General features: G+C 39.7%; 1 protein-coding gene across 5 annotated transcripts in view; it reads right to left on the bottom strand.

Annotated features, from left to right (window-relative positions):
• Positions 1–23,736, bottom strand: part of MYRIP (myosin VIIA and Rab interacting protein) — a 204,947-nt gene that overhangs the window by 30,875 nt on the left and 150,336 nt on the right. For 3 of the 5 annotated variants that reach the window (XM_071561328.1, XM_071561331.1, XM_071561330.1), the window contains exons 4-10: positions 20,372–20,508; positions 18,660–18,743; positions 18,175–18,272; positions 17,766–17,846; positions 16,289–16,438; positions 4,430–4,607; positions 1,204–1,853 (exon numbers count right to left, since the gene is read on the bottom strand). In XM_071561328.1, the coding sequence (XP_071417429.1) occupies positions 1,204–1,853; positions 4,430–4,607; positions 16,289–16,438; positions 17,766–17,846; positions 18,175–18,272; positions 18,660–18,743; positions 20,372–20,508 (1,378 nt within the window). The remainder of the gene's footprint in view (positions 1–1,203; positions 1,854–4,429; positions 4,608–16,288; positions 16,439–17,765; positions 17,847–18,174; positions 18,273–18,659; positions 18,744–20,371; positions 20,509–23,736) is intronic. The other 2 variants (XM_071561329.1, XM_071561332.1) reach the window with 1 other exon arrangement.

The following is a 23,736-nucleotide window of genomic DNA, read 5'->3' as shown; positions in this document are numbered from 1 at the left end:
CTGTTGATTATAAAAATATGAGGACTTGAGTGTAAATGCATCAGTACCCCAAACACCCACATCTCTGTTCTAAAAGCAGATGGAATAGATGCAGAATTAACAATAGTTTACCCAGTAGTAAAGCCCTGATGAAATCCTAGAATCCTAATCTAGATGATCAGCTGTACTGATGTCTTTCTGTTGGAAATAGAGGCTAGTAGCATAAGCAAAGAAAAACTATTTCAGGCATCCTACATTTGTTCAGATAGCTTTAAGACTGAACCAGGTTGCTTAGAAGTCAGAGGCATCCAGAGAGAAGACAGCCCTCAGATTCTTGATTCAGGCTGTTGCTCTGCTGCAGAAGTGATGCAGCTCCAGGATTTCAGAAGGGTAGGACATGGGAAATGGAACTGAACAAGGGGTTAATATTCTCATCTAGTGTGTTTGTACTGTTAAAAAAGTTTGGGAGACAACCAAATCCCTTACTTAACATCAGTCCCAGGCCAGGACAAACTCCAAACAGAGAAAATTTCTTGGCTTTCTGGTTATCTAACATTTGTTGTAAAGAAATGTTTGAGAAGTACTTTGCTGTCTTCAAGTGATACAATCAGTTTTTCCAAGTTTGAGCTATTACATCTGAGGGGTTTTTTACTTGTTTGTTTGGATTTGGTTTGTTTTTTATTCAATTGACAAATTATTTAAATGGAGGTAGTTTGCAAACACTCACCCTAACACATCAAAACTCATCATAAAGTGACCAGTTAAAAGGAGACATCATTTGGACTGTACTTCACAAAATTCCTTTCTGAATTTCTGTTTCTCATTAGCTTTATTTTCTTACCAGGACATTTGCAAACACTACACAGCAGATTCCCAGGCATATGTGTTATTTCTTATTCCAAGAACAAAGGAGTTTAAAAAGACAAACCAGGTGATTAATCAACATTTGTTAGCTGTTGACAAATTGACTTTTTTTTTTTTTGTAGGAGCACTGTATTTTACAGCATTAACAATGTCTTTGATCAGATGAAAGTGACATATTTGAGAAAGAGGCAAAGCCTGCTCAACACTTTACCTTTGCTTCTTCTCATTTAGAAGGCATGAGGAAGATAAAGCTTACAAGAACACTCCACCTCCCACTCAAGATTCACATGCTATTGCCAGCACAGTTTAATTAGTTTAGCTTTCTTTGAGAATGCATTTGGTAAGGTTGGACACAATTACCTGACTTAAATTCATCTTGCTGGTTTTTGCCTGATTCTTGTCTTCACATAATTCTTCAGAGATTGCTTTGTTTTTCCTCCACCTTCTTGATCTCTTTTCTAAATCATAGTGGACTTCTTCTGTCTCACTGCTGTCCGAATACTCTACGCTAGTTGCCTGTGGATTAAAATTTACATCCAGTTCTCCATGGAAATGTTTCTTTTCCATTCTGGGCATATCACTTTGAGTTCTGCTTTGCAACCAGAGAAGTTTACTAGGTCCTTTAGCTTCCTGGGAGGAGTTTACTGAAGATGTTTCTGAATCGGAGAACACTGTCTCAGTGTTGGTGTATAACCCAGAGGAAGGGGAGGTCACTGCCTGGTACTGATCGTTGCCATAAACCCATTCGGTACCATATTGGGAATTGGTGTAATAGAAATCATCTGGTAACTGCCGAGGTCTCCTGCGCAGCTTGTTCAAGGCCACGTTCCAATCGTAGTCATCCTCACTGTCGGAGCCCATCTCGTCATAGGCAGACACAACGCTGGATTCATTCTCCAAGGCTTTGAACACCTGACTCTTTGGTTTGGCAAGCATTCGAGGACGAGGCAAAGAGACATTCTGCAGAGCTACCCAGTTTCCATCAGTGCTTTGAAAAACAGAAGGTGGACCTATGAAAATGAAATGAGAACAACTGTGATCCCAGAGTGAAAGGTTCATTTTACGTGACACAAACTGGAGGGTTCCACAAAGCTAACAAACAAATGCAAATGTTGCTGCTGCTCCACGAGCTCTCCCATGCTGAGAGCTGTGCTGCTGTGCTACTCAGAAGCCACCACCTAAAGTCATGGTGATGACTATTTAAAATGTGAGAGTACTTGGACCAAAGCTTTTTCCTAAAAGAAAGGCTGATGGAACATCAGTACACAGATATGTATAAATCCTGAGTTTTGAAAGTGTCTTTGATTCTGTGTGCAGTTCTGGTCCCCCATGTTGAAAAGGAAAGAAATGGAAAAAGGATCAGAGAAGAGCAACAAAGGTTGTACCAGATTCTGAAACAGTGCCCATTCAAGGAATGATTAACTAAGACAGAACTCTGCCATCTATAGGTGAGAGGAGTGAGAGGATACAGGCTAAGAGATGGGGGAATCTCTTCCAACCTAACCACTAGAGGACATGAAATGAAGCTACAGAAATCAAGGTTCTAAACCAAGAAAAGAAAGAAGTGGAACCCAAAAGCCCATTGATGTTGCAATTTCAAATTCTTGGTTCGGATTTCTTTCATTTTCTATATCCTAATACAGAGTTGCTTATTACTCAATAGGTGAGACTATATTTACACATATGAGCACAATCAGCTATTTACCATAAGCTCAATAGACAACACAATTTCATCACAAATGTGTTTTTTAGATGAAATAAGCAGAACAAATCCTCTCAGTAGGGTCTCTGAAAAGAAACTGGGTCAATTTGTTGTTCTGCTGTGGTTAAGCAATTGTTAAGTACTAAATTGCTCAGGAGTTGAATTCAATGGGATTGAAGTGGGTTCTTAAATTTAAGCACCAAATTAACTGCTTTACTGAAAATAGGCCTTCCACTGAAATGCCCAGGAGAACAACACTTCTGACAGGGGGTTGAATGAGCAGTTCACAAAGTAATGCATACCCAGTTAAGTCACATTTTAACACTACTTCACTATTAATTTCTTCCTGTGTGGAGGAGGGACCTTTAAACTGTCTAAATTTCAGTCTCCCAAGTTATCAACTGGTATTACAGACAAACAAATTGAATGGATGGGCAGCCCTGTAAACCCAAACATGTTGTGGCTGCTCCTGCTTGCCAGCACCTAGTGAGCCACCTGTGGGAGTTACAGCACCAGTAAACTCACCCTACGAAAGATTTCTGCTTGTATAGCTTCATGAACCAATTGCTGCAGGGGCCAGATGGGTTCTACAGCTACAAAAGAAGCAGGAACAAGCAGACTCTGTCATGCATAGACAACACCTGGAGCCAGGGAATGCTGCTGCGATGATCAGTTCAGCTCCTCCCCTTGTGTAGCTGTAGGATGAAAACTAACCAGCACTTCTGTGCAGCTGTTGCCTGGTGCTGTTGTTGCCTGTGGCCTCATGAACACTTCAGCCAGAACAGGAGAGGCAGTGGAAACAGAATTACCTCTAGAGCAGGAGGCACAGCTGTAGAATCACAGAATGGATAAAGTTTGAAGGGACCGCAAGTGGGTCATCTGGGCCAACCTCCCTGCTCGAGCAGGATCACCCTAGAGCACATGGCACAGGATTGTGTACAGGTTCTTGAATGTCTCCAGTGAAGGAGACTCCACAACCTCACTGGCCAGTCTGTTCCAGTGCTCAGTCACCTACACAGTAAAGAAGTTCTTCCTCATATTCATGTGGAACTTTAGTGTGTCAGTTTCTGTCCATTGCCTATTGTCCTATTATTCCTTGGTACTACTAAGAAGAGCCTGGCTCCATCCTCTTGACACCCTCCTTTCAGATACCTAGAGACACTGATACCTTCTTCAATGACAACCTGTCCTTATATCAAACTGAAGGAAGCGAGGAACTGCATTCTATCCCAGGGTGCTGATTCAGGAATGAAGTTGACTTGGAAAGCTGTTCATGATCCATCACCCATATTTACATCCATACCTAGCACTTGATGACAGAGGACAGATCTAGGAAAACTGCTGGTCTGTGAAATTCCTACTCATACAGCTTCCTCAAACTTGTGTGGAATGACCAGTTAGTAGTAGGACTGCACAGAACACTGGATTTGTGAATTCATTGGGGTTGAAAATGAAGTTGCAAGGGGGAATTCTAAATTTGAATTATTTCAGTGTTTGGTTCCCCATGGAATGTCATGGACAGCTGCAAATTCCTTTGACTGGAGAATGGATTATCAGTGACAAAGAAGGGCCCTTGGGCTCTTGTGCCTTAGAAGCTCTGAAATGTATCCTAAGTAGCTGCTAAATTTTTCTGCCAATCCAAAATGAACTCCACAGAGGCCCAAATTTTGAATCATTTTTTTAAAAATAAAATGGTGATAAGCAATGACACAGCCCAATGAAATTGTGACACAGCGTCATCAAATATACATTTTACATGTGACCTCTGAAAGCACAGATGTCAGCAGGAATGTCCTGGAGAAGGTCCTTGCTTTAAGTCATATTTATTCCACATGTTGAGTGAGAACCAAAAAAAAGAATCTTATTCGTACTAGAAATATTTACTTGTTTCATTTAGCCTGTCCACACTCTTCCAGCTGGGTAATGCAGAGAGCTTGTGTTCCTTCTGCTTCCTGGACTGTCCTTTTGGCTGCCTCCGAAGAGCCTCGGTCACAGATGATGCAGAGTCTTGTCCTTTACTGGTTGTATCTTCACTAGCCAGGGAGAAAGCAGACTGAGACCTCTGTGGGATTAAAAATCAAGGAGTATAATTTAAAAAAAGAAATGCTTATCCAACTCTCTACCATAAACAGTATTCAGTTACCCATGGAAGCATGGGATCTGCTAGCATCACAAATGGAATTTAATGCATTCAAAATAATTGTTTTAGCATTAGATTGCTTACTTATGTACATTTCTGATGCTATACAAGGAGGCAGGACACTGTTTGTACTACCACGGGCCAAATGGAAGGAATAATTAAGGTGAAGTTGTGGGGAATGTGCTTGGCGAGGGCTGATATGTAACTGCTTTGACTCAAGTTAGTCAGAAAGGGAGCCCATTGTGGTGAGACATAATAATCTATTGTTGGCTCAACAGGCCATCTGGTGTAACAATTTGCAGAAGTTAAAAATTAAAAAAAAAGCAAACAAACAGCCTGTTCCACAGAAATAGATATGCAAGTCAACTCATTTTAATGCAGAATTCTCTTAGCTAGGACATACATATCACCCAATATGCTGAGCAGTTTTATGCAGTCTTACTAATGAACTCAACATGGTCTACAATTGCACATCTATTTATTTCTAGGAGGGTGACATTTAAAGTCAAAATAAGGTAAAACACTGTTGTGATTGTTAATCAGCCCTGACTGATTAACCTACTGAGGGGAAGGGACATTCCTTTAGTTCCAAATAAATAGATCAGACATTTTAGTTTTGACTTGGGCACAGAGGCCAGTTACAGAAGACACATTTAAATTTGGCCCATTTCAAAAAGCTGTGAGAACTGGCAGTGTCCTACTGACTTCAGAAGAACTCAGACTTGCATATCAAATTACATGTGTAGTTGTAGAAACACGGCTACAGAGTTTTCAATAGAAGACTATAATGCCAGGGATTCATTAAGAGGTATGATTTTAAGTGGCTCAGCTGCTTTGCACAGGCCAACTTGGGACTCTACAATCTTTGTACATTTTTACTGAGGTTCAGTCTACAAATAATTATCTATGGATCAAACCCATCACAAACTGTTACTCTCAAAAGGGCCAGTCTTCGCCTGTATCAGAGTTCTGCTTTGCACTGGTGCAGATGAGGTAAAGGGGAGCTTGACTTTGAGCTATTTTCAAGTCCCTCCAATTCCCATGACAGCATAAGCTTTGCTGGGAGTCCTGCTGGCTTGAAAGCCACACTTATACCACTTTCTGGCTGCAATTCCTCTCATATGAAATGCTCCTGTGTACAACCCATGTACCATGCCAGAAGATTTAATTAACTGCAAACCTTCCTGTGGCTCAGCAGTGTGATTTCATAACGAATTCAGTAAAAAGAATCACAATTAAGCACAAGGTCTTTGTTTGGCTTCTGAATTCTGGAGGTAAAGCCAGAATTATTGCTCTAGAATCAAATAATTTTTGTAATTGCAATGACCACGTAACTTTGTTAATCTTGTCCATAAAGAGATACAGGTCCTAATAGGATGCATTTGAGCATTTTGTTTCCAACTCAGTGACATAAACTACTCACAATAAGTTCATAGTACTGTATAATTTTATTACAGGGAATCTTTCAGGTGAATCACTATTTTTAGCCTACATTATATTCAAGAGTATATTTGGGCTATTTCAAACCTTGACCTACATCCTCAACTGACGAAGATATTCTGAATCCTCCTTAACTGTAAAAGGGTTAATAATTTAACACAATACATACAGGTACATAAATTGTTTTGTCATAGGAAATTTGCTCATTAACTATGATTTCATCCTGTCAGGATATATGGACAATATAAAAAAATTCTGCCACAATTTTCCACCTGAACTATGGCAAATTTTCACTGTGCTGTAGTTCACTTCACTCCACTGTAAAGCAAGAACTACCAAACTTCACACACTTTCAATAAATTAGATCCAGTACATGTCTGCTGTATCCTTTGATATCTTTTTGTTACCTACTGAAAGCAGCAAGTTGTTGTGGCTATCGCTGTTTTCACAACACCATAAATATTCTTTCAGGGTACATTCTTTTTCCACCTGTATGTAGCAAATGCTAGAGATAAGAGATGCTACAGACCCAGAAGAAGGAATAGCCTACAGTTCTATCAGTAGTATCTATGTTCCCTTATTACTTAAAGAACTGAATCATAAGAAGAAGAAGATAAAAAAAAAGTTGAGTAGTCTGTATTATGATAACCTGGACTCAGATAATGACAGTAATGTGTTCTTATTATGTAAAATCTGAATGTTTGACAACTTTTCTGTTTTGCTTAAATGGGAGCTTCTCCTGGGTCTACACACAGTTTCATAAACATCACAGTAAAGGTCACAGTGGCAGCATCTGCACTTTGCTCTCAGCTAACCTGAGAGCTCCTGGTGGCTTAACCCCAAAACCACAGAACTTGGCATGGGCTGCAAAACTCCTGGAATCTGCTGGGCACTCCTGACCCCAGCCCGATGCTTCTGCAGGAATATTGCAACCAGCACTGCCTGAGCAATTTAAAGCTTGCTCAGGTGCACTTGCAGATAGAGCTTTCAGAAGGATGGGAAGATACACAACAGCTTGAAGGACTGAAAAAGGAGAAGATGAGCATGAAAGGCCTGATGGACAAAAGGCACTGAAAACCAAGGAAGCATAGATAAGAAAGCAGACACAGTCTCACGTGGTATAGTAGACCAGCATCTGAAATAAGATTATCCTAACAAGCTTATTGGGGAAAAAAGAAAGCAGTTTTTTAAAAATTGTATGCTAAACTTTTGTTTCAGGTCAGAGGGAAACTGTTCTCCACAGTCTCTGCAAGCTCTCTGTGGTGAGAGGGAAATTGGTATTATTCAGGAACTACTGCTAATTCCCAGGAAATCTGGTCCAAATACAGGAACAGGTAAAGTTTATGGTGCTTCCAAAGTTTGGCTTGAACCCATCCTCACTGTTTTTCTGCACTTCATGTGATTTTTTGATAAAATCCGTCTTGGATAGCTCTGCTAAAAATACTACCTCTGCATCCCTGCCTTCAGACCCTTAAAAAGGAAGAGACTGTTGGACTAGCACTCTTGACTACTACATTTGCAGTTCTCTGTAGTTCTTGTACCTGGAGAGACTGAAATCATCAAGAAGTGCCAGTATTCTAATAAGCTCCAATTAAGAAGAATACATAAAACTAGAGGTTTAGGATTTTTCTTGTTCTGAAAATTAGTTTTAGATAGGGATGGAAGGACAAATACTAAAATTGTGTTTTATCCAGACAAGTATGGGTGGAAAGAAAGCATAAATATTCATCCCTGACAGCAGTTCAACTCACTGCTAACACTGATAATGATACAAAAAAGGAGTGCCAGTAGCCAAGCCTAGTGTTGGAACAGGATAAAAGCATATCTTGGCGTGAGAACAAATCAGTCTAAATTGGCATAAACTAGCTGCACTTTTCAGAGCACAAAAGCAAATGTTTGTCTACAAGTTTATCTCCAATCAATTAGTAGCCTGATTGGTGACTCTATCTAAAATGCAAATGACTTAAGACCTCATTTTGTTGTTTTTGCAAGAAAGAGCAAACTAGAAGGTTAGTGATTTGGTGTGAGGCTATGCAGCAAACCCTCTAATGTTGGTTGGCACATTTGCATCAAGTTCAACTCCTCAGCCCTACAGCTGCAGCATGGACTTCAGCACGGGCTACATCCCATGTACATGCCTGCCCTTCCTCACAGAGGTTACAGCCCATCTGTAAATCCATGAGGGACACTTTTCCCTTGGGGACGTTTGTATAGGAAGCAAACCACGGAACATAAGGGAACTCGATTGAGAAGCTGACCCGGGCACTGGTTGGTCATGAGGTTTCCCTGTACATGGATGCAGTGAAGTCCTGTAAGTAAAGCCAACTACCACAGCAAGCTCTTGGATCGGTTTGCATTGGAACAAGAGATATTTACTAATCAAGTGAAGGAACCATGCCCCTCAGTCTTTGCCAATTGCCTACGTACTTGGACTGCAACAAGATCTCAGGGCAGAAGAATCAAAATATCCAAAAAAACCACAGGAACCTAAATATAAATTTCAAAAGAATGCAGGAATATAGGAACTTTGGTCATGATTTACAAAGACATGAGGTGTCAAGAAGGGAGCTATAGCTACCCAGTGTCTTTTCCAACCAGAATTTCTAGTTCCTCAGCAACCCCCCCTCCCCATGTGCTATTTTAGGCGTACTTATGCGTTATGAATTACAAGGGTACCCTGTGAGTTTGCAGCCAGACACTGCTCGTTTCTGCAGTAAATTAGTACATCAGCAGATGGCATTGTAACCCAGCAGTTCATTTGCTGTGCTCACTGCACACGCTCTGCAGACACATGCGCTGCAGGCTGAGTGCTGTGCAGCGCAGCACAGCTCACAAAATATAGTTACAGTATTGACAGGCATTTCCAGACACTTGAGTTAGATGAGCTCCCCACAAAATCCTGCCTGCTTGCATCTGCTCCGAGATGTTTGTTTCAAAATTAAATTCCACATACTATTATTCTCTTTTTTTTTTTTTTAATCCCTCTTTGGGGATTTCTGCTGAATAGTTTATAATGTCTGGATGGAGAGAACTCAGCTTTCGTCTTTTACTGGGCTAGAACTAAAAGGAGTCATTTGGTTTTCTGATGGCTTTCAGTTAAAAAAAAAAGACAATGTCGTTTCTGAAGATTAAAAGGATGACAAAAAAGTAACCACATCTTCTATTACTTAATAAATATAAATATCCCACCTTCTGTCTATAACAATTTACAAATTCATTCTTCTGAACACTGAATAAAGAAAAAAAAGTTATCAAAAGCAAGAAACACTTTTTATAAACCACGCTGGTGAATCTTGAATCCAATGTTGATAATCTGTGCATTCTTTACCTTGGACAACTCCCTTATATGTAAGTATATTGTTTAGAGAGTCAACATGGAGAATTTGCACTACATTATTCCTCAAAAGATGAAGGGGTATTGGTAATTCCTCCTTCTTCTAAAGAAAATCCAAAATGTTAATTCAAAATAGGTACCAAAAGCAACTGCTTGGACATTACAAAAGATACTCTGGATTATGCATGCTTTTTTTCCTCACTTTCCTCCTATTTCACATTATTTCCACCCTTACACCACCCTATGTTTTGGTATAACTAGTAAAACACTAATTTATTCTGCAGCTATTTAGAGTAAATCAAGGGCTCTCCCAGCTCCAGGCGGGACAGAGAGCCCCGAGTGGCACAGATCAGCAGCTGCAGGGTCAGCACACGAGGAGCCCCCCCAGGCACTGGGACCTCAGCCCCGGGGCTGAGCGCGGGTACCTCTACATTTGGGCAGCCCAAACCTATGCTGTGCAAGCCCTGACCTGTGGGGCAGCTGTTCACTGGGGCTTTGAGGACTACCTTGTGTATTCAAGGGAAACAACCTGGAACTGATAGCATAAAATCAGATGATTTAAACGCAACCTTATCCCTCCCCTGTCCTCACTCGCAGATTCTGCAGCTATGCCTGACAGCGGTGCAGCAAGCCCCCTTGCCTGCTTCTCAGCTGTGCTCTATGAACACAATCAATGCACAGACAGAAGCAGCAGGTCTGACAGCAAATACAGTAGCAATCCCTAAGCATCAACAGCTAATGCATCCTTTGATAAGAAAACTCCCACATCAGGAAGGAGACGGTATGAGCTTGCAAATGGTACCACTCTGCCACAGTCTATTTATCCCTGGAAGTGATTTTTGCTCTGCTCAAATGTATGCAGTCCAGACATTTAGCAGTGGGAGTGAAATACCAAGGGCTTCAAGCATCTGTTCCTTAGTTAATCTTGGATGTGGCAAAGGATCTGTTAACAACTTTCTGAAAAAGGGCAAGAACAGGCAGATGAATGGAAGATTTTCAACAGTCAGTTGAAAGAAAACTCCCTTCCTCATGTCCTGACCAAAATGCTTGTGAATATCGCAGCCATGAGGGAAAACCTTTGAACAGCAGGCTGGGAGAAAGCAAAGATTATTGCTCCCTCTCCTGCAAACACCTCAGAGCATACATCCTTCTAGGGTCTGCTCAAGGTGGCTTTTCCATTCACTAGTGACACAGAATAGCCTGCCTGTAGTGGGTCATTTCTATCTTTCTACTGACCTCTTAGGCAGCTGATTCCCTTGGAATCACTGTTACTTTAAAAAAAGTACAAAAATAATTAGTTAATCAGGAATGGTTTGGTCAGCAGGATGAATTGCACAGCTGTATAATAACACTTAGAGCCACATTTTGCTGTGCATTTATTTTGGTTCAGTTTGGATTAGCTGACCTTGATGACCCAGAGATGGAGAAAAGGGTTGTAAGGGAGAGACACAGGAGGTTATTTCCCAATAAACCCATTGCTACTGAGCATGAAAGTAGTACACCAGTGCCCATAGGGTTTGAGGGACTGCCCTCTCCCCTCTCCCTGTGGCCCCACATGTGAATGTGCTACTGCTTTGACTGGAAGAGGTTTATAAACCAGTATCAAGGGATATTTTGTATGGGCTCCAAATATGACTATAAACATCCTTTTTATTTATGGAGCTAACATTAGGAAAGTGCTAAGAGCATAATATGTCATAGTTTGATCAACATAATGGATTTATGCAAACAAGTCTATAGAAGTTTGTGGCATAGAGGCTGATGTCCCAACACAATGGAAATCCAAACAGTGCCTTTTCAAGGTACCCTGGTGCATTTAGCCATTACTGTTCCTCGCGTGTTCCCCCATGGCCCATTCCTTTTCACCTCCTCCCAAACCTGGAATATTGTGTATCTCCTTAAAAAAAAAACCCAGACAAACAAGGGAGATGATTTCCAGTTGCACAACAGCTTTATTTGAAGACACTGAGAGTTCAGGTAGTATCCTGTAATGACAGGATTACCACTTGCAGAAGAGAAAGTTAAGCAACAGCAAAAGCCAGATCTCTGGTTCTGGTGATTTCAATTTGCTACTAGTTCATGCCTCTGGGAGAGTGTGTGCATAATAGGGTACGGGGAGGAGGTGAGCTGGCATCTTCATCTTAACTCTAATTGCAACCTGAAACACAAACTCACAATTTTTTTCTTCACTAAACACAACTATTCTTTTTTTATAAATCTCTAGGTGTCGCAATTCCCTGTGCAACCTTTCATGTCCTGTTCTGACTCTCATATACAAAGTTGTGCTCAGCACAGCACGCACCCATCAGAGAGAAATGCAATTATTTCCTACTCAAACACCCAACTGACAGAGGAAACCTTAAGCGTTCTGTGTTTATTTGCTTATTTGTGTTTATTTAGTGACCTGAACCTTAAAAACTGGTACTAGTTGCTGAGTCAGAATTGCTAAGGTATTCGTATTCTGTCTTTCTGCAGCAGTGGAGGGAGGGAAATCAATCAAATTTGAGTGAACATAACAGTCTTAGTCTGAAATCCAGACCACTTGTGCAGTGAGATTACAATATTACAATGCCATCTGTGAAGTCAGCAGATGCCACCATTACCTGCAACCTGGAAAGTACTTAGAGAAAGTCGTATTTTCACATAATAAATATAAACTAAAAAATACCCCTTTTTTAGAGCATGAAGTGTTTTTCCATCTCAAAATGTACTGTTCTTTTCCATTTTGTGCCGTTTGCTTCTTTTGAAAGGAAACAAGACAGCAAATAACCCATCAGGATCCAGCTGATGGGATTCTGGATGAATGCACACCTGCTTCACTGCAAGTAGCAAGTAGGTCCCAGTGATACATGCCTTACAAACTTCTGATGCCAGCTCATGTATAAAATCTAAAAGCTCCATTTCCCTATGACACGACACATTTATTAATTAGACATAAATACGATGTTTCTGAGACAGCGTCACTGACAGATAGTAACTGATGTCAGCTGGCATCAACTTCCTACAGTGTCATGCCTCCCTCATCTGAAATCTCTCTCCCACTGTTGTATGACAGCTAAACAGGATTCCGCCTCAAAAAGGTTTTCTTCAAGTACTTATTTGAAACAAACCTAACAAGATATTGAGCATCTGCAAAACCTCCAGCTTGCAGAACCTTCCTTCTCTTAAAACAAATCAAATGGGGAAAAAAAGAAGAAAAAATAAACAACTATCACTACACTGCGGACCTTATAGTTAGCTTAACCAGTGAATTTCTGCTTCCCCTGAGGTGCATCATAATGTGTATTTAATGAAATCCTCCTTTTCCCTATATCCCTAGCTGTTTTATATACTATAAATTATGGATGAGCTTCTGTTTATATATGCAATCTTTTAGCTGTAAAATAAAGACCACTAATACAGCACTTAAAACACACCAGGGTGCCTGCACTCCATCAATGTTTAAATGGGATACAATGCGCCAACTGATCGTTTGCTCTCTCGCTGGCAGTGATGTATGGGGGGGGGAAACAACTGGACTGAGAAAGCAGAGGAGCATCCACCCATTGCTCTAAGCTCCTCCTATCCCAACACTGTACAGCCTTTGCTTATTGGTAATGAGAAACAGATGGTGCCATCCATCTCTTTGTATGAGATGGGGAAATAAAATATTCAGTCTTGTATCACTATTTTTAGCATTGTCAAGGGATCTCAAAGAAATCTAAGAAGAAGAAAAAGGAAAAGACAGTATCTATAGACACTACCACACCACAGTATCTATAGACACTACCACACCACAGTATCTATAGACACTACCACACCACAGTACTGCAGTTAAACAAAAAATGCTATATTTGAAGGGAGGAAGTTTAATTTAATTATGATTTCAAAGCAAGTGATTTTGGATGAGCAAGGGAGGTAACGCAGGGCTTCCAGAGTCCACTGGAAATTTCTGGATGAGCTGCATGCAAATAGCTGTGATTAAAAGAAAAATTACTTGGCAGGTATAACCACAAGATGATACTTGTGATTACCACAGCACTCCTGATACTCTAAGCAAGTGACTTTGGTAATAAAATGCAACGCAATAATAAACACAGGTTTCTGAAGGCCAGAGCTACAACATGCAAATGCCCTATGTTGTATGTTACCGGCTTTACTGTGCTAGCAAAAAAAGTATATTATTTTCTACACTGAAGATAAATAAAAATATTTGCTCTAAGACAAATTTCCAGTTTTAAATTATGAAATCCTGACTGCCTTAAGATTTGCAATCCTTACCTCCCTTTCCTCTGCATGCCTGTCATTTTGTTAATAATTTCTTCTTTCCTTTTATTTAATCTATCTGGCTTCTCCTAATTTGTTTGCCAGGTACCAAAGAAATACCTAAACAGGGGAAGTTCTACTTAAATAATCCTTATTGGGAAACAGGTTTACATACATAACTCTGACATAGCAATGGTCACCTTGGGCAGCTTTGACAAAAAAAAAAATGAACACTTTTTCCTTCCCTTGGGATTGTCATGGCCACAGTGTCTATCTACAAAACGCCTGATTACAGTAGGAACACTTGTGCTACTAAATCTTTTGCAACAGGCCTCCTGTTTTATCATTTCAGGCAGATCTCTGCTCAAACTAAACCAACACAACAGTTCAATGACAGGACATGTACACAAACCAAGAGTTTGGGGGTTTTTTTGTCAACTTAATGTCACCAGTTTGGAACTAAGAAAACTTCACATATTGTAGTGGAACCCAGGAAGATTTGCTGTTACAGACTTGGACTTAAGAGTTCCTGGGAGGGAGTAAGGAGCTTTGCCTGGAATGGGCATAGGACCACAGGCCCTCTTTGCCAACTTCTGCAGAAACTAAGTTTTGTTTTGGAAAATAAAAAGTAATTGCAGTTCTTCTGGAAGAAAAGATAACTTTCCCACTTGATATACAAAGTTGAAACTGATGTGGTTTATTCCTGAAAATCTACTGACAGATGCATGATTCCCACTTGTAGCAGAATGGAAAGCAAACTGAGGAAAAAGAATCTGAGTTGTTTCAGCACTGTTAATGAGAATCAAGCTCTGCATTTGCTCTGCACAAATTGCCTTTCAGACAGCTTTCCAGCAGGCCCTTTGTTAGAGCTTCTGTGCCTTTAATTCTGCTAGTCTAATAGGCTAACAACTGAAACGATATTAGCTATGGGAACAACTGGAGCTATACTTCCTTTCCAAGGGTGTTTGGTTATACTAACAAAATCTTCCTCTGTTCAAAGCAAAGCAAAAATAAACACTTACACACTTCAAAGAACAAGGGAAAAAATAAAACAACTCTAGCAAAGCAAAAGGCAGAAACTAAACTTATGGGAGAGGTGAAAGAATTTGTAGCAGCTGGCCAAATTCATTCGTGTTCCTTAAAGCACTGTGGGAAGGCAATTGGAACAAATGGTGACAAATGCAGCAAAAAAAACCTGTGAGGAGGTAGAGTGTCCTCATAAAGCACTGTACACATCTGAATCTCTAGAGCTGACTGATGGCTACAGAGGTTTTGAAGCTGTTCTCACCTTAGTGTGACATTTCTGCTACTCCAGTATTTTCTACAAAGTCTACTATTACTCAAACCAATGAGCCTCCCTCTGGCAAAAAAACATTAGGACTAAACTGCTACTTCAGAAAAGGATTTCAAAATGTGTTGAGTTCAAGCTTAACACTCCAAATGCAGAACAACAAGCTTCTGGTATAATGCCCAACAATTTGAACAGCGCATTTCTCTAGGTCCTGTCCTTAAACTCAAGAAAGAAACCTTAGTTGAGTCAGATACGTAATTAACTCTCTCTGTCCTTGCTCTTATATTCTGCCAATGACTGGCCTAGGAGCAACAGAGCAAAGCTCTTAAACATGCTCACCCTGATTTCCGATGGCTTGGTAACAGCAGCAGTTTACACGCATTACTCCTCCAACTTGGAATTAGGTGGGGGGATTAGAATGCAAGTCTGTATCAGCAATTCTGCTATTCTGGCATGTCATCTCACTGGGCATGTAAACTAGCAAACTTAGCTGGGAACTAAGACATAGTCCACACTCAGCTGTGGTGGTTCTGCTCTGGGGGGGACAGATGGTTATTGGCACAGTTGCAGGACACTTGGGAGCAGCAGCTTAAACGACAGCACCAAAATGTACTGGAACTAACTCATCTGTCACTGTCTTCCCTCTCTGATTGTCAAACAGCCTGTCCAAGCCTACAGCTTATTTTCACTTCTTTTGACTTGCTGCTCTTTTAAAAGTGTTACTAATGCAGCTTGTCAGATTTTCTTCAGCTTTGTAGAAGGAGCTAAACACATTGTGCTGCAAAATAAGTGGAAGAAGAAACACTCTTTAGTGTAAGACACAAATGGTGCTCTATAGTTGGCTTTACTTTTTCTGTGTTGGTGGTGGTTGTTTTCTTTAAGATGGCTAAAGAGAAAAAGAAACATTATAGAAATCTAACGTTATACAAAAGAAAATATAACACTCAGCAAAAATCTAAATGTAAGCTAAGTGAACAGAAAAACTGTTTAGAAGAATAAACACTGAGGCATTGAGTCCTATTAGCATTCAAATCAAGCAGTGAGATTTCTCATATCTCAAACTTAGCACTGACCAACACACTCACCAAAACCACACAATGTCTGTGATGTACTTCCATGGCCCATGGGATGCTAGGAGAGCATGCAACTGGGAAACAGATTGTCCAGTCACAGGTTTAATGCCTGTCCTCTGCAAGCCTCTCTGTACCATTCCAGGCAGTAAGTACACTTATTTATGTCTGCAATCTGCTGGTTCTGTGCATCAGGAAACACGAATGGCTGTGTGCCACTCACCCATAAGGTGTAGGAGCCCCTGCGGCTCCCTGGAAAGGTCAGCATGCTCTGATCCGAGACAGCCACTGACGCCAGACCACTGCTCCGGGATGGAGGCCACTCAAAGTCCGCCTCAGCCTGCTCACTTTTGCTTTTCTGCTTCTTTATAATCTGTAAGGTGTGGGGACAGGGGTTGGGAGGGGAGAGAAAAGAGGGACTCAGAAAACACTGTCTGAGCTGTACAGAGGAAAACCACATTAACTCTGTCTCAAGGCAGCCTGCTTAGGAAGAACATTTGAGTTTCCCTTTGGTCTTGCTCCAGCTCATGCAAAGGATCATTCTGACAACTTGCATGCACTTCTTCTCATCTTAAGTCATACTGCTTGCAAGAGCATAAGCATTGATACAATAAATCATAATCAATGTCTGTAGGAACATCCAAAGTAAAATAAATAAACATTGAACCTGTTGCTACAGTAACACTTAAATATTAGCAGCATTTAAGTGTCAAGTATTTTCTCAGACAAGACTTTTTGCCAAGAAACAAAATACTAGATATGAGGGGAATTTCAAATACTATGACATCTGGACACATTCCCAGTGAAAACAATAAGGTCTTGGGTGTCTAGGAACTATTTTTGTGTTTGAAAATCTACATCATCTTAAGAGATCATGTAGACTACCTGTCTCCCTACATTGACAGTTTAAGTCCTGCTATACTTCATTTCCATTACTTCTTTTTACTCAAATATAAAACACCTACAAAATATTACTCTATGGTTTAAAAGATCTTATTAGGCAGCTCTTGGCAAAAGTAGTAGCAATTCAAGCTTGACTGAGGCAAGCTCTGGACTACGAAAGAACCAATAAGCAGAATCAACCTTCTAAAATCCCTACTAAAAAGAAGGCAGATTATTTTCCACTGAGAAAATGCTGCTCTTCTGTCTTTTCTTGACAGCCTTATAAACATGTTCCTCTTCTGGTGTGTGATCCATACATACACAGATGTGACAACCAGTTTATTTCACATGGAAGGAGACTAGCTTAGCAGAGTGGTTACTCCAGGAACTCAGCAGTGCTCTGTTCATGCTCATCTTTCCTTGCTCCAAATTGCCCAAACAAACTCAAGGGGCATTTGTCCCCAGTAGCCTTCCACTTTCATTCTGCATCAGTGCAAACTGTGAGCTTTGTAGGAGAATAACAAGCTTTACATAAAAAGCCAGAGAAATCTGACACACTGAGGGTTCTGTGATTTTTTTGTGTGTGTGTCTCTCATAGCATCATTAACAGAATTCTATTTTAATGATTGATGTTTTCTTCAAATGTGTTGCAGATGCAGGGTTCAGTAGAGGGTGTAAGAGCCACATCTCTTGTCATTGGAAAACTTTGTGCCTTTGGGGAACTGTCATCCTTTTTGCTGTTAGCAGAGTTAATGCTCACCAAATTAAAGCATTGGTTTTTGGCTATTGAACAAGCTAAGGAAAAAAGCATCCCATACCTTCTGCACGATGGTTGTGGCCAGCTCTTCTATGAGGTCCTCCTTGTGCTCCTGCAAGTAACAAGCTTCATTCTGCTTGTCCTGCATGAAAATGGATACATGTATTTGCTAAAGTCATATAAAAACAGCCTTTTCACAGAAGTTGTATAGATTGAGAAATGTGTAATATGCCCTATTGGCATGGTGGGAAGAAATTCCAGGCACTTAAATTGCATGTCACTTTATGAAATGTAACATGCATCTTGGATACCAGTTCATAAAACCCATGCCCAAAGCTTTAGGTGTAGCACGAGATAGTCACTACTTCTTTATGCTTTCTTTTGTATCTACTTGTTTTTGTGCCACTACCCAAATAAAAAGAAACATAACTGTCCTATTTAAACGAATACATTTTGTTTGAAAGTGTTACCAGGCTGTCACTGTAGGTCTCTGCCTTAGAAATAGCTTCTTCCACTGCTTCCTCTGCAACACGTAAGGCCACAGCAAGGGTATCCATCATGCTGTGTCCTAGATGAAGAATAAGATAAAACCACCATGTTCTTTATATATGCACCTTTTGCGTAATTAGCTCCACAATTCAGACTCCTATTCTAGATGTATATTAAAATTACAATTTTTTCATGAAAAAGCTATTTTCTTCAATCCATATTTATGCACAGTAAAATAAATGAGACAGAGAAATTTGTCTCAGTCTCTACATTTCTTCCTAAATGTAAATCTTAAATACAATAAAACATAACATGTTTTATGTTGTTGTTGGGAGAGAAGTAACAAAACTTGAATATTAAGAAAATCACACTAGAACAAGTGTGTATTAGCTGTAATACTGAAGCAAGATACCCCAGCATGGTTGAAAAAGACTTTTAGTATCTTGCTGAATTTTTAGCATCATACCTTCAGTCTGTTGGTAGAATGTAGAGTCACTGCCACAAATGCTTCCTTCATTCTCAAAGCTTCCTTCAAACAAACTTCCTTCTGCTAAATAGAGAGCACAATTGTGTGTTAGTATTAGATGTACCCATCAACAGCACTTTGGTATATTCACTCGAGATATGGTGGCACTGCACACAAAGAGGGATAACTGGAAAATTCCTCCTAGCTGTTGTATAAATTGTGACTGCAGCAGCTTTTGTAGAAAACATGATAGTTTTTATATCAAAGACCTCTCGTTCATTTTGGATGGTGAAAACTATCAGTATAGTAAAAGGGAGAGGAAGAAGTTCCTAGGCATAAAACTTACATGGTAGAAGTTAAGTACAGGGAATTTGCCTTTACTATGACATTTGGGGTTGAAATTGATTCTACATTTTAAAGGGCAATGCTGTATAAATAAGGCAAACCCCAGACACCTATACTAGTATTTATCTTCAAAGTGAACAAAAAGTTTACCTAACAGTCACACAGAGAGTAGTGGAAAGTTAGCAATGACATTTAGACTCAAAGGTGTTCTTTAGAAAGGTCTCACAGGGAGTGCACATGCCACTGCAACTTATCATTGCACTGTTCACACTTCATTTAAGGAACAAGTGAAACTATGGCTTAAGTAAAGGCAACACATCATATGAAAGGTCTGAAGCATCCATTACCACACTTTTTACTTCCATTGTCCAACTTCTGCCCTCAATAACACAGATTCACTTGTCTTCATAAGTATTTGTTCCCAACTGTTAAAGAATCTTCTCAATAAAAATGAATTTGATACTGAGAAAGGAAAAAGACTAATAAATCACTATTTAATACACAGGCCACTTCTCCCTAGAAGGTTTTTCATAAGAAACACGTAAAATTTCCACTTAGGTCTAGAGAGTGTATTTACCATCCTATAAAATTTTAGAAAAAGACAAAGTAGAGGCTACAGAAAAATCTGTACAGATTTTGAAATAATTATATTAAGTAAAGTATCTGATCCAATAAATCCAATGAAATGTCAAATATTCAGCTAGCTGCATTTTGAGGAGGTTGCTGAAGTATGACACCAAACTCTACTTCTTCTAACCTATTTTGTATCCCCAATTACTCTTCTTATGGGGTGAGGCATTATAACACCATAGTTAAGGGAGAATTGTGTTTTCACTTAAAAGGATGATGCCAATAATTTATCAATTATCTTTTAACAGTTTACAAATGGATAAAAAAACCCCAGGTGTGGACAGTTTCAGATCCTTAAACAAGCAAAACTCTAAAGTGAGGGAATCTAAGTTTTGGTTAACTTGGATACTGAATGGATCCCATGTTAACCAAATGTTGCTTCAAACACCACAGAAATATGCTCCAAAGTCAAATGTTGAATGCAAAAGGATTTTCCCACTCATTGAATACTCAGAACTGCAATAAATTTTAGGACACAGGCTAGAATACAAACTGCAATTTACTTTATAAGCAGTTCTGTGTCAGTGACATAATTAAGATTAAATGTTCTTTGAATTCTTAAGCAGCTCTCTAGATGCTTCCCCACTTTTTTCTCTCCACTAAGGTATTATTTTTGAACAAAAAACTACCTCAAAAAAAATCTCTGTTGAAATAATTTCATATTTATCATTGTCTCAGCTTGTGTGTTAAAGTAGATAAGAATAAATCATATAAGAAATCACCATAGCTGTTCTTACCTATTGCATCAGGACTAACTCCACTCTCCAGTCTATGCTTCTTGTATAAGTTCTTCAAGACCTTGGCACTTCCAAAACACTTAAAGCGGCTTTTAACATTATTATAGTACCAATCCAGAGACTGGGTCCTTAGAAGCCTAAAACAGAAAAATAAACTACGTATTTGGGATGATTCTACAACAAAGAAATGTTAAAAGAAAGAGGATCTTCTAGACCTCAGAGCATGAACATGTTAATTTCTGAATACTTCTTTCTTTGTTTGCAAATATCAGGCATACTAATGCCCCCCCCCCCCCCCACACACTCATAATTAAGTATCTTCTTCACATTACTCAAAGTTTTATTTGGTTTTGGTACTATCAGAAGAGGAGGTCTCCTATTTTACATTACAATGCCAACACTACAATCTCTTGAAAAGTACAAACAAGCCTTGGAACAGCACAGGAAAGTTTAAAACACAGCCTTTATTCACACAGATTTACAGATACTGTAGGAACACCAACCCATTAATGCACCACAAAAAAAAAATAACATTTACATAAAAATACATCACTGCTTTTATTTGGAGAAATCAGTACAGCAGACAAAGCGTAATCAGAGGACATTGAAACAGAATGAGCAAAGAATGGCACAATTACACTTTGATTTCTCACTTTCAACAGGAAGCACCACTGTTGTCGGTAATTCATCCTGCCTGATTTGTCCCCAGAGCTCTGACACTTCCATAAAGCCATGAGACATTGGTAAGCTCAGTATTCTTTTCAGTGTAGCACGTGACAACTTGCTTCACCTGCTGCTTCAGCAGTGCATGGAGGGAATCTGTGCCATATTCCCAGGCAACAACCACTACAGGTGACTGCAGCGTGACCCACAGCAGACCTGTATGTGTCCTACTGAAGGTGCCCCTTGAGAGGGAGATCCCAGGGTTCCACCTATAAATTAAAGCTGACTTTTTCTTAATGTCAAGATTTTAGAGAACAAAAGGCTAATTTTAGTATCCAGTGATAATATAGGAACCCCTGAAAAAATGATGTTACTATCAGGAGTGCTGGATTCTCACCACTTCCAGACTTGAACGTATTCAGATGATTTAACTCCTTTTTTTAAACCTGGGGCCACATGTGAAGAACAAAATAAAATTACAATCCCCCTGTAACCTTTAGATTCTCCTTCAGGGACTCTGGACTTTTCATTGTGGCAAGGCAAGCCACAATGCACAATTTTTGTTTAACACACACCATTTCATAAGCAAATAAAACCTCATGTATTGACAGACTAGCAATGTAGTTCTTAGTTAGCACTGAACCTCAGAGATATTCAGTAAGAAACAAATATGCTGAGCCTGGGGTTCCAACCAAGTGTTTCCAGTTCAAATCCAGATGTTTTAAGTTTCAGTATACTGATAAAAAGGAACATCCACTTCACAAAAAGCAGAACATCGTGATATAGTCCACTTGTCTGTCACCACTGGAGAGTGTTTAGTAGCAAACACTAGCAGTGGGAAATTAAGAATAAAAATCAATGAAGCCTGTCGTATTCCAACTGTGAACCCTTTAAGTTGCATTAGCTGCTCTATTGAAGACAACTGAAGAAAAAGCACATAATGAAACAGAAGTCTATTTTTTCTGTATCCCGTGACAGCAAGTAGATGCAGGAAAGATATTTACAGATAATGTGGGAATATGAGCTCTTTACTATCTATTTGCACAGTAATATCCCAAGCCTAACTATGGTTCCCAGGAGGCTGATTAGTTTCAATATTCACCATTCTACAAATATAACTAATATGTGACAAGAGTAAAAATCCTGGTTTTTCTGGAAAATGTTGTTACACATGGTGCATAGATGATGGACATGTGATGAAACACAAGAGTGCAGAGCATAAGCAGTGGGGAGCATGCCTTAGTCTGTCTGAAATAGGAGTCTTGAACTCCTACAATGCTGCCACCAAGATACCTGATAAAATGCCCATTCAAGACATAGCCCACTGACCAGGGCTTGGCTGCTGGCACAGTGATGCCAATTTCTCTCCCAAACCTGCAATTTTTTGGCATTTTGAGAACCCGCCTTCTTTGTGGGCAGGAACCACTTCCTCTCACGGAAACCACATCAGAATACTGTCTTCTGCTTGCTGAATTTGATTTTCTTTTGTCCACTGAGTTTCTACAAGTGCTGAGAGTGAAAGAATTCAGTCAGTAGCACAGAGTCACAGCCATTGTGACAGAAAAAGCTGCATGACTAAGTTGGAAGTGGCTTAGCAGGAAGTATTGACCAGAAAGGATGCTCTTTCACCCACTGAATGCAACATCCTCCATATGGTCCACAAAACAGTATCACAGCACCATCACCACCAGTGGACTCATAGCACTGAGAGTCCTCAAATACATTGCTTTAGGTCTTTCAAGATTCCTACCAACTACCTTAGCGAGTCTACCAAGTAACCCCAGCTTCACTAGCTCAAAATGCTGAACTTGTAATCTTGGATATTCAGACTGAATGACAAGGTAAAAAAAGCAGAGAGTCACCTGTATTTGTACACACTTTGCGAATTATGATAGCCAGTTATGAATGCTGACCTGGCAGATTGGGAAAAAGAAAAGGTGGGACTCATTGCAACCTTCTTTCCTCATCTTTTTCCCCTGTCACCATGTTCTTCAGGGTTTGATAAATACTGTTTCTGTAAAAACAGAAAGCTAAAAGCACTGGTTTCTTGATGAGAGTGCTTTGCAACTGAAAGAGGTTTTGTATTTGTAATGATAGCATGTTCCAAGGGGAACTTCAGAAGAGTCAAAAGGAGACAGATTATACATCTCAAAGCAACAAGGAATGGAGATGCTTGCCTCTTTGTACTAGTTAATCTGGTGTAAAAATGAGGATTGGGATTTTATTTTTAAGATTTCCTCGTTGTTGCAAGATTAACACTTCATGAGTAATCTAATCGTGTCATGCCTTTCTCCTGTGTGTTGGAGAGACACCAACAACTCCAAATCTATGTCTCCATCCACTACATGTTTTATAACAGATTATAATGTCTTCTCTAAAGCTTTTCAGCCTCTTAACTGTCAAATAAGTCAGAATGTTCCTGCTGATTCCTCCTAGGGAGAAAGGATTTGGAGAAGAGAGAACTTCTTTTATAGATACTAAAATAAAGGCCCCACTTAAAAGAGAAATAAGAGCATTTTCTCCGTATTTCAAAATCCTTTAATGTTGACCTATATTTTAAAGCTGTTTTCTGCAAAAGCAGTCCATGAGTCCAGAATAATGAAAGACTAGGCAGTGCTACCATTAAATTGTTAGAATGAAACACTTCCCTTATTAATTCTAACAAAAAGCCTATAAGTTCTCTCTCCATGAAATAAAAACTC

The sequence above is a fragment of the Pithys albifrons genome, chromosome 7 (assembly GCF_047495875.1).
Source record: "Pithys albifrons albifrons isolate INPA30051 chromosome 7, PitAlb_v1, whole genome shotgun sequence".
Taxonomy (NCBI): Eukaryota; Metazoa; Chordata; class Aves; order Passeriformes; family Thamnophilidae; genus Pithys; species Pithys albifrons.
The sequence above is the reverse complement of the archived record's forward strand: the minus strand, read 5'-3'. Positions and strand labels throughout refer to the sequence as shown.